Below are 11,995 nucleotides of genomic sequence, written 5' to 3' on the forward strand. Positions count from 1 at the left end.
AACTTCTACGGAGTTTACTTATTTTTGTATCAAAGTAACAGTAATGTTACTCAAGAAACATTTGAATACTTTTACACCCTAAAACATAGTAGCAGAGTCTTAAGCAACATTTGCTCTACAACATCATAGAGCAGTGTTTCAGAAACTAGAGCAATATATACACAATACAAAATCTTCATGTTTTGACAACGGTCATTGAATATTGATTTATGACAACCCAATTTGCAGTTATTAGACTTCAACCCTCATAGAAGCAAGAGAAAGATAAAAACCATGCAACACATACTGAGAACCATCATTTTACACATAACCACATGCCACTTTGACTCCAGCAATTACCATCCGAAGGGTGTGGGGGGGGGGGGGGGGGGTGGGGGGGGGTGACAGCCATCTCTGACTTTACTGTTTGCTCATCTAACTCACATGGAGGGGGGATACCTGTGCAGTGGTCTAACAATCATCAGTCCACCCCCAGGCTTTGCAGCACTAACAATTGAACACTGCTACTTGGGAACTTCCGAGCACCTTCCTCTAACAAGTAGAAGTTCTATGACTGTTTCTCACAATACAAATTAAATGAGTGCAGCCATGGACCTTACCATTAAAACCCAAACAAAGTAGAAGTAACCTGAATACATCCATCAGTGTGGTCTATATGAGTTTTGTCCAAGATATACTATTTATTCTTGTAGTTATATGGCTATGCTTTCCTTTAACTTATTGTGAAGAATAAAAATGATTTGCATACCTGTTATCAGTGCACTTTTGCTACAGCTTAAAAGAACAAAGATATATCCCCTTTGTGGAAAAACTGCACTTGGGAATGGAAGGTGTACACAAATGCAAATTAACTTCAACAGTGATGAACACTCACTCATCACAGTCTCTACTGTGAATGACGTATACAGCATGGGATAGAAATTTAAAATACATTTTACAAAGAGAAGAACTAACAAAAGATGTATTTTTAAATGCAATGTACTGAATCAAATGTTTTAGTAAAGCAATTAACTTTTACTTTAAAGAATTTAATATACACCCTGGAATTACAGAAGCAAAAATCAAAGTACAAGAAGAGCAAAATAATTCACAATGAACTTACTTTTGCATTCACCCAGAAGTAGTGTAAACAAGCAATATCAATTAGAAACAAATTGTGAAAAGCACACTTAAAAGGAGGAGTATCCAGGCATGTTCTGTATTTTATATTGTATAAAACATTTCTTCTATAAGCAGTAGTTCACATTGCCAACTTTGTCAGAAATCAAAAACAAGGACCACAATTTCATGTCGGTCCTCCAACTAAGAAGTTCCACAGCAACGATTATGCCATAAATAATTCTGAAGAACAAAGTTCCAAAATATATAACCCTACAAGCAAGAGTAATAGTTCAGCATGGCTGAAATTTTAATTTAGTTTGGAGTTCAGTTCCAGCCTTACAGAGTCACAGCTAAGGTCTGTTAATGTCATTTTTCATACTGCAGGCATAGCTGTTAATACTTCTCATTTTCAACACTGTCTGCCAGAAAGGATTTTAAAATTTTAGAATTGCTTAATGAAGTAAAATGGCACTGGCTCAATTATTCTGGTTATAACCATTTTAGAACATCCAGCGGAATTCATATAGAGTTTGAGAAAAGCAAAACATTAGAGAGAAAGGTTTTATATAAGCTTTACAACCTTTTTCCTGTAACTAGATATTAGTTGTACACTAAAAATCTATAGTTTAATATACATTTTCTAGTTTTATTCACTGCCTCTGATGCAGTCCTTTTATACCCTAGAGCAAAACAACCCGATACCTTGTGATCTGTACAGGGATATTTCAATGGCTGCCAGCCAATTAGTACTGAAAAATACTGCCTTTCATTTGTGAATTTATATTATTGAACATTTACAAATGTTAAAAAAATGACACTACAGTAGTTGACAACCCAAAGTATTAATATGATGCAGATGGATAATTTTATAAACCTACAGAAATTTTAATCCAAGCCTTCTTCAAACTGTATACATGTTCTTTGTCGTGGATCCACTTTTGCTAGAGGTGTCATCATGAGACTGATAACCAAGCAGGGCTTTAATGGGAACATTCAAACGCTCTTTGTATTGTTGCCTGTAATAGAGAAAACCACATTCCAAGGTTAACAAATATGAAGATAAAAGTGAACTTTAGTCATTTCTTTCTGAAACTTCAAATGTCTAACTTCAAAAATCGTTTTAAAATGAGACAGACAGTTACAAAATGAGTTTCAAAACGAGCCACTGCAGTTTGTAAATCACTTAACCTGCCCTATATAACTGTGGAGCATGCCACTCATCCAAAAAATGTTCATCCAAAAGTGTTTTGTAAATCTTTTGATGTGTTCTCAGTCACAAGTGTTGCTAGAACACTTAAGAAAAGGTATATTAAAAAAAACAAATTAGGTTGTCATTTATCCAAAGCAACTTGTACTTATACCCAGTTATACAGGTGGGCATTTTACCAGAGCAAACTGAATGAAGTGCCATAGATACAACAGCAGTGCCTAACCTTGGATTTGAACCCATATTCATCTCTTACAATGGTGCTTACAGTCAATAAGATCATAAAATTTTTCATATTCACAAGCCTTTGAAATTCTAGATTTTGTGAACAATTTGCTTCATGCTGTTTTAAAAGCACCCTTTTCGCCATTTTATAATAAACAAAAAAATACCCCTTCTGGTAACAATCTGCCATTCGTAAATACTTGGCTCAGGTCACATAGGTGTTAACTCTTAGCAAAGTCAGTACACAGTTGCCATCTAGTGGTGAATTAGAATTGAATCAAAACGCAAAAGTACTGTTCTGCACTACATCTTTAGTAGTTCTTCATTAAGCAAGATATTATGCAGAAATTAACTCTAGATCTATGTGTAACAATTATAAACAAAACACTTTAATGAAGTCCCCTGTGAATATAGAACAAGTTTCTTGTAAATTAAAGCATCTTGGAAAAAAAGTGAAAATGTAGGAAATTAAACTCCATCAAAGCTTTACGATATAGATTTATTGGGTTTCAAAACTGCTGTCAAGACAGTTAATTTGATAAGGCTCTAAAATGAAGACAATTAAACTTAGTTTTTTGGCATTTATTTAATATACTTACCCTATAGTCATGATGGCTTCCTTATTTTGGCAGTTTCCTGTCCAGATGGATATCTTGTCACCTTTATGTCTAACGTTGACAACAGCACCACAAACATCATCACTAGCTTCATCAAACGATTCCCCGATTAAGCATAATAACTAAAAAATAACCAAAAAAAATACAAAGTGAAACCTCCACAGACTATTTGTTCAAATAACTAATCAAGACTCTTACAATAGAAGACAAGAATTTATTAGACACTTACGGTCTCCATCCAGTAGCAGTCTAAGTCATTATGTCTCTGCTGTTTGCCAAGTGTCATCAACCACCTGCCACCAAGTTTATTTCGGTCATCTTCCCACATTGGTTTTATTCCATCCTGAATGATGAAGACGACACCCACTTGTAACACAGCACTATCACATACAAGTGGCCTAAACCCTTCTGTAATTGAATGTAGGGGAAAAACACTTTGCACTATTAGAACTCAATTTGCCAGGAAAAGCTTGAGAAACTCATGTCATGTTCAAGAATAACAAGAAAAGAATGCTCTTGGAATCATATATCATATATACACATCATAACATGACTAAATCACAAAAATAAACAGTTTGGCTATTTTATTCCAAATTAAAAAAAAAAATTGCAAAGATGGTCAAACATTCCTGACAGTATTGCATGTTGTAGTCTGGACCATTTTGAACATAACAGCTGAAAGTGATGAGGCAAAGAGTTGAAGAAATTCCAAAACATCTTAATTTTCTAGAGTCTTCTAAAATGGTTAACAAAAATAAAAAAAAACACACATTTACCCAGTCTGTTTTCTGGAAGATTAATTTCCTCAAACCACATCAAAACTACAAATTGGGACCATAGGTGACCTCGGATTTCCCAGGACAATTCATGTCTTACCTTAAATAAACAATAGTCACATCCAAATCCAAGCTTACTTGGTTTCTGTATGTGATTGTATAACCTAAAGGAGACAAAATATTTCTTAATCTCAGATTGCAAATCAAATACCAATAATGTCCAGTATTAATGTGATGTTACATATAGAACAGGAATTAAGAAAAAATGGTAAATGCTTAGATAAGGAAAGAGAAGATGTTTACCTCTTTAACAATACTCAGATAAACACAACAATTGCAAACTCTTTACCCAGAACTAAAACACCATAAACTTACTTTTAAGTATTAAGTCTTAAACATTTTGTAAAGAAATGCTAAAAACTATAAAAATTACACAATTATATACCAGTGCTATTTGTTTGAAATTTTGTGATTTCAAACCTCATCTATACTGTAGAAAGTGTACTGCATTATATCCTGTACTGTAATCATACTGATCTTAATATTGTTACTAGTTCAACAGCTACCCTGGTCTAAATAGCATGTCCACCCCTGTCTATCAAACCTGTTATTCTGTTTTGCTGTGCTACTCACTGACTGCTTTTAGAAAAGAGGGCTCTATGAAACAAACTGACAAGCACTGCAAAGCCATCACAAAGCTCCTGAGACGAGCTATAAAGTGGCACTTCACAACCAGATATGCAGAACTGCTTAAGAACACACGTGAACACCTCACTGGTGAGCCTGGGGGCAATGGGACAATGGAAGAAGGTGAGGAAACAAAGCACTTGGCAATCAAGAAAGATTTGTAACCAAATGAGAAGGACAAAGATTCAAGGCACTGTGAAGACTTCACAACAGGCTAGTCAATGCCCACATGAGAAGGTGGATCCTAATCCTACAGTTGTGCAAATTCACAGCTAAATACTGGATTGGAAAGAATTATGAAGTATTCAGTTGTACAATAACACACAATATAAAAATAGAGAAAAGGCATATGTACACAAGCCAACAAACTTTAGAATTCCCAGATGTCGAGCTGCACAAGAGCAGGCTCTAGTGTCCTTTCTGCACAGCCTGGTCTTCAGCAGTGCAAGAAGCTCTGAATCAGCAGATCTCAGATTAAGAGCTGGAGTGTATTCGCACAATAAATCCTTAAAACAATCTGGAGCTAGACTATTCAGTGCCTTATAAGAGAGCAGAACCTTCAAATCCTCTCTCAATTTCACAGCAGCCAGTGTCCACCAGTTATGTGCTGAAGCCAATCACCACACAAGCCACAGATTTCAAGACAAAGCATTATCCCAGCATCAGGTAAGCAGAGCCAACTGCTTTACCTAAACAGCGTTACGCAGATTAAGGAACTATACTCTTGAGATGTTCCTAACAATCTTCAAATGAAAATCTTGGGCCCAAATAACACCAGGGCTTCTAATGTTCATCAAAGATTTGATTTCAGAAAAAAAACACTGAAGTCATAAACTTTGCTGCAAGACTGAGAATCTCAGTCTTGACACAGATTAGTTTAAGACAGTTCCACCCATCTTATTATCAGACAGAATTTTATGGTAATTTACCAACATCAGCTAAGTATAGAAATCTCAGCAGTAGTATCCAATTTCGTCTGCAAGTAAATGAGCATCATCAGCACAGCAGTGACATTCAAGTCGAAGGCAACTCTTCTGACCAAGAGGCAACATGTAAACACTAAATGGAAAACAGCCCAGCACAGAACTTTAAACTGTCCCTGAGTGAGTGGAACAATATCATGATTAAGATTGAGAAAATTGCTCCAAGAACCCCGATAGCAGCCATCCCAACAATGGCACAATGCTCCTGATCCCTAGGTAATTCAACCTCTGATCCAGGAGGATGGTGTATCTATCACTATAAAAAGCTGCACCTAAATCCTGAAGGATAAAAAACATGGGCTGTTTCAGTAATAACACCCGGTTAAAAAGATGTCACTAATTACAAGATGAGATTTTGTTGTTATTTGACCTAAAAGTTGTCATTTGAAGGTCATGTTAGGAAAATCTCAAGGGTATATTTCCTTTATCTGTGTAATGCTCTTTAGGTAAAACAACTGCTCTTTGTGCCATTGTTCATTCAAGAAATTTTGCAAGAACGTTTAAATACAGTGTGGCTAAGATTAAGATGTGCATATGATTTTCTACAGGACTGAAACTAGAGCAAAACAAAAATAGTGTGGCACTTGTGTACTTTGGAGTGATGTGACAGGTGTGAAAGCAGAAGAGTAAGCCTACAGCTACCTAGACCAGATTTCAGGGACTTGAGTTTACAAATAGACAAAAGCAGAGAAGCAAGCTTTAAATAGGATCCAAGACAGGTAGTATGTTCGATTTTAGCTACCAACTCAGCCAAATAACTGCAGCAACAGCAGCAAAACGGTCATTTATGAAAGCGGGAAGGCTGTGGCTGGGTTCAGCAACCAGTGACTAATATGTATTTTGTGAAATTGCATGCATTAAAAATGGTTTTAGCTAAAGGACAAAAATCAGATTTTGCAGTCTGTTCACACATTTTATTGACAGCAGGGAAAACACCTATACAACTATTATTGTCCACTAGTTCACAGAAGAGATGACTGCAACAGGAGAACCTGGCTGCTCAAGAACAATGTTAATGTTGTTCTAAGAGGGCAGATGAACTCTCAGCCCCTTCTATCTCCACACTTTCTCTTGCCTACCAGAGGAGGAATGGGTTAAAATAAACATTACCACAGAACTATCTTCCTTACTTAAGCTTTTTCCTGTTGCTGTACAATCTAAACAATTAGGTAGTCTAGTCTTATTTCTGTTATCTTGGCTCGAAAATTAACCTACCTCCAGGTGCACAACAGGGATTCACAGTCTATGTAATCAAATCACAAAAGATGACTTTGCTGATCTTTTCATTATTTACAATTTCAATATGTACATTTACACAACATCACATGATTGGAATCATATGTCTTAACATTGAAAAAAGAAATTAGAGGTACAGGCTATTTTGCTTTTATGCTTGCCCCTTCCTCTGGTGAGGCCCATAAAAGAAAACATAACCCACAGCACCTCAGTAGGCACCCTTCCAGAAAACAAAAGGAATATTTTTTATAAAAATGAATGTTAAGTGTTAAGGAGAGTTAAGAAATGAAGAGTCCAATATAGGAACTTTGAAAATGTGAGGGTTCTTCAGAACATAGATATTGATTTAAAGATATCTGTTCAGAGTGCATATTTATTGACTGTTTGCCAGTTATACAATATAAAGCAAAATGATGCTTCACTCCACATTACCTAGACCACCCTTATAACTCATGTTGAAAAAACAGTTTACTTTAGTAGTGGCACAGCTAATGCGAACAGCCATGAGGCACACAAATTACTTACGCCCAGAAGTCTTCCACTGTGTCAAACTTGGCAATCAGTCGCAAATTTTCTGTCCAACTTTTGCTTTTGTCATTTTTGAAATACCAAAGGGCCCATCTGTAAAAGAATGAAAAAACATATCTTTACATGTAAAGCCCTGCCCCCCTCCCACACCTCCTGCCACAAACAAAATTCTCACAATTACAATCACATGTTCTGCAAAATCTTATTTCTAGGTCCTATTCAGATCCTGCGTTGTGGTTTCCCGAGCGAAGACAAGTATTGGGCAAACTGCACTTGCTCGGTCACGGCCCCCCATGCGTGACACTGAATGAACGAGAAGATGGACTCTGATCACACAAAGCACTATAAGAAAGACCTTTTAAGCAAAATAGCTGTGACTCAGATTAGGCATCATGGCTTAACCGTTCTGGAAAAACCCACGACAATTGCCAGAAACGGCATTTCACTGCGTTTTGGTCATCTTGAGGACGTGGGCTTTATATCTGGGAAGACCACAGAATATCTTACTGCTCTATGATTTTTCCACATTTAAGTCTTTATGAATCAGTGAGAAGACTGACAGCACTTTGGACACTAAGGCAGAGCTGAAGGAGAATTCAGGAACTGAAAAGGGAATTTGTTCAATACTTTGAGGTTCAAAAGGCATCCTGGAAATATCTCGGTATTAATAAACAAATTAACACATTGTCAGAAGAGACTCCTGTCATTGGCAACCCTTCCAGTGTTAAGGCTATTTTGTGAGTTTCACCCTGCCTAAAAGAGAACATTGCTGTGCTTCTTTAGTACATTCAGGGCATCTGCTGTATGTGGGAATGGATAAACTATTACTTGATTCAATTCATACTGGGCAAAAGATGTAAAACCAGACCATCATGCAAAGCTCTCAAACAAAAATCAGCCAGACTAAAAAGAAAAAAGGTCTTTATTCTGCACTTTCTAGAATGTCTACATTCTACACATTGTGCTGAGCTCTGTAGAAAGTAATGGAAATACTGTCAGCCTTGTCACAATAGCACCATTGTCTACAAGCTCTATTCTTTAATATGGTGGAAGACATTCTATTAAACCTATGTACTCAATTTAGTTTTACCATGTACACTGACATCACTGGCACTAAAATTCAGTCAATACCTATTTCTGTTATTCCCAGATAAATTTGTTTAAAGGCTCTACATGGTATGCAATTCCTTACTTATTACTTCTCTGTTTTTGTATTATAACTTTGCTCAGCACAAACAGTATGCAAACAGCATTGTATGATGTCTAGATTTAAAACGTACCACAACACGTTCTAGTGTACGTTGACGAGAGTACAATTTCTTGGAGTTGTCATTCAGCTCTAACAGACAAGTCAAATGGCAAGACAGCTCTGATAGGTAACTACTCCCACTGGAAACACCAGCTTCTGATCAATACTTGTATCTTACATTATCTGCAACCGATCTTTACAATCCTTACCGACCATCCGCATTTTAAATAACATGCTAAATTTAAATATTGCTGATAATTTAAAATATTACTTAATCTCCCCAACTAAAAACATGGACATGTCAGATGTAGTGAGCACTATGAAGTAATCAGTACATTAAGTTGAAATCACCAAAGAGACGAAAGCTCTCTCTCTTGTTTACCACTAAACTAGAAACTCTGCATCCAGGGTTTACAAAAAAGGCCAAATTCAAAGTGATGACAATCTATGATACCCCATCATGCAAGTAGTGTAACATCATGTTCCGGGTGCACAACAAAACGAACAGGAGAATCGGGAGCAAGCTGCCCAGCCATGCTGCAGACGCCCAGGCCTCAGGTTAAAGAAAGGGCTGGATGAGAGCCCAGGATCAGTTAGCTACCCACTCACTACCACCCTAAATAAGCAGATGGGCAGAGTGGACCCCTCTTGTTTGTTATTCTTATAATCACAAAACAAGGTCCACTTCATTGTTTGCCAAACTGCACAGGTCTTTGTATCAAACAGGACTTGTGTTCTGGATGGTGACTTTAATTGATGACCTTGCAATAAGCCGTCAGTCATTTATATGCTACATTCAACCACGCAGGATCTTTTGTGTGACATCAAACAAGCTATATAGCATAAAAAGAGAACCAAACTGCAAATTTGAGCTCAGCTTCTATTAGAATTTTTAAAATAGCTTTAACAAGAAAACACCCAAGAAGGGTGACATTTTAAAATTCACAATACACTGGAATTTCCACCAAATCACAGTGAATATTATCTCAAACTCACGCTGATCTTATAGGTTTTAAGCATATCTGAAGTATCCAGAAAAAAGCTACCTGTTTTGCAAGGGATGTTTAATGTACTGATCTGGACTTGTAACTGCAGAAGAGGTTTCAGTAGAAGTCTCTTCAGCTTCAGGTCCACGCTGCTTAAAGAGAACAGGAAACAAAAGTTAACACATTTTGAAATAAATCGAAAACAATCAGAAAGAAACTACGGCACTGTACATGATGCAGTCGATAATCTCCCAAAAAATAAGGCCTGTTCCTCCCATTGAAAAATAATATACATAACTGACTCGGCCGAAATCAATGTCCAGATAAAGAGCTCAATGTCAATGCAGGATTATCTAAAAATTTTGTAAAGCAAGAATATACAAAACTTAAATTCCGTTGACGACGTGATTCAGTATTTGGCTTTAAATGAAAAGGTTCTTCTAGAACAGGGTCACTAGATTTCACTTTAAAACAAAAATGCACCTATCAGAATTACGCTGCGCATGATCTAGAACACAAAAAAAAACACCGTGACACATTCCAGTTCAAATCCAAAGAAGTATGCTTTAATTGATTTGTGCTATGCGGTCGTTTTACTGTACGTAGTATCCAACATATTGAAAAGCAAGCTTGTGATGTGGCATCTAAGAGCGGTATCTACACAGCCTTCCAGACTTCCAAGTACAAGTAAAAAAAAACCCAGTCGTCCACGACAGAATTGGGCTGTATCATGAAACCACTAAGATAAAACGGATATCATTTCGTTTCTGGATGTCTGATCTATGCAATTCATTCAACACACGTGTCTTGGTTTCTACTCAAATCGGCCAGCAAAAGAAAATCTCCGCCGGAAATATCTGTACGAATTAAAAAAAAGGTCTTTTACCCCAAAATTCGTTCTGTTTCCAAATCCATCACTGAAAAATAATTACTAGGAAACGAATCGACAAATATTGTCTAGACTGAAACTAAACGAGTTCCTTACCAACCCTCTCATTTCACGCTAGCATTCTGGGTACTGAGCATGCTGCAAACCAGGGAGCATTGCCAACGCCACTCCCGCTCCATCAAAACTCTTTTAACAGTACCCCAAATATTTATAACACACTATACCGAACCTCTAGATGTTTAATACCACATATTTCCATTAGTTTACAACATCAGAGTCCCGAATCTCCATCCCAGCTTACCGGCTCCGAGGTCGCCATCTTGCCTTGCAAAAAACGCTACTGTCCACTCGGCCTGGCGCGTCACGCTACCACTCGGGATTCCTACGGCAGGCAGCTGAGGTCAAACTTGTAGTACGTAGACGAGAAGTAGCGTTATCGCGAGAGCCAAATGCCCTTTGACTCATTCATTGCATAGCCAGTGGTCAGCATTTCGGTCAAGGTTGTATAAAGGTTACAATAAGATGTATGTATTCATTTAACATTGTACCACAGACTAGTGGATTTTTTTAGATTCACAGCTTTATTATTTTACTTATTTTGCATCTTGTGTGGTATTCAGATATTATTATTTCAAGTTATTGTTTTGCAATATATTGACGAATTAAGAAAACGAGAAAAAATATGATCGAGAAAATCTAGTCTTATCAAAATGCAAATCATAATAGGAAGAGAAACTCACTGAACAACAGATTATGCTCACATATCACGCAATGGACAACAAATGAAACAAACTGGAAGTGCTGGTCGGCAAATCTCTCTATATGGGGTGGTTTTAAAAATACGACTGATTTTCTGAAAGATTTTTTAAAGCAGTGGGCTTCACAAGCTAGCAGGTCTTGAACTGCACGACTTCCTGACACAAGGTCCAAAAGCAGCTGATGAGGTCACAATCTAAACACTATTTTAAGTTAATTGAGAAAGTCGACTTAGACTTTTAAACATTCATTTGGCCTTCCGGAATGCTCAAGAGAACGTAGGCATTCATCAGATCAACCACAGACCAGATGAACTGTAACTGAGGGCTTGTGAATTTCTGACAAACTGGCCCTCACTTCCTCCTTTGGCAACGTTCAACTCTTTATTCCCAACAGAGATGGAAAGCAAATATGTAGTATTAACATCACCTTTTTGTATTATTTGTAAGCATACAGCTTCAAACGAAAAAAAAAAGTGCTTAGACTACAGTATTAGTAGTAGTCAGTGCTCCTGGCCACAGTGGAAGTCATTTGTCTGTAGGCTGGAGGTCAATAATGTACATTATCATGCTGAAATATCTACAGTGGGGGATCCAACTGTCAAGTGCCAGTTCATGTGCACTCATTGCTAACAGTTTTAGTCTGATTGGTGTTTTTGACAAAAGAATAATTTCCTGTTCACACAGAAGCTTAGAAAGAGAACATCTTTGGGATGCAAAAAGTACTGTATGTTATGGTTTAAAAAACACTTCTTA

General features: G+C 37.1%; 1 protein-coding gene across 2 annotated transcripts; it reads right to left on the reverse strand.

Annotated features, from left to right (window-relative positions):
• Nucleotides 1-993: 993 nt before the first annotated feature.
• eif4e1c (eukaryotic translation initiation factor 4E family member 1c) lies at nt 994-10,848 on the reverse strand. Of its 2 annotated transcripts, none has more exons than XM_088917659.1 (7): nt 10,786-10,848; nt 9,656-9,744; nt 7,358-7,453; nt 4,027-4,090; nt 3,380-3,493; nt 3,133-3,272; nt 994-2,117 (listed from the first exon to the last, which is right to left on the reverse strand). In XM_088917659.1, exons 1-7 carry the CDS (start codon nt 10,801-10,803, stop codon nt 2,003-2,005), a joined length of 636 nt encoding a protein of 211 aa, XP_088773785.1. In that variant the 5' UTR covers nt 10,804-10,848; the 3' UTR covers nt 994-2,002. The 2 variants fall into 2 exon arrangements, with proteins under 2 accessions (XP_088773785.1, XP_088773784.1); XM_088917658.1 differs by having other exon boundaries at nt 9,656-9,747; nt 10,786-10,829.
• Nucleotides 10,849-11,995: the final 1,147 nt, after the last annotated feature.

This window comes from Atractosteus spatula, chromosome 5 (genome assembly GCF_055471065.1).
Source record: "Atractosteus spatula isolate fAtrSpa1 chromosome 5, fAtrSpa1.hap1, whole genome shotgun sequence".
Taxonomy (NCBI): domain Eukaryota; kingdom Metazoa; phylum Chordata; class Actinopteri; order Semionotiformes; family Lepisosteidae; genus Atractosteus; species Atractosteus spatula.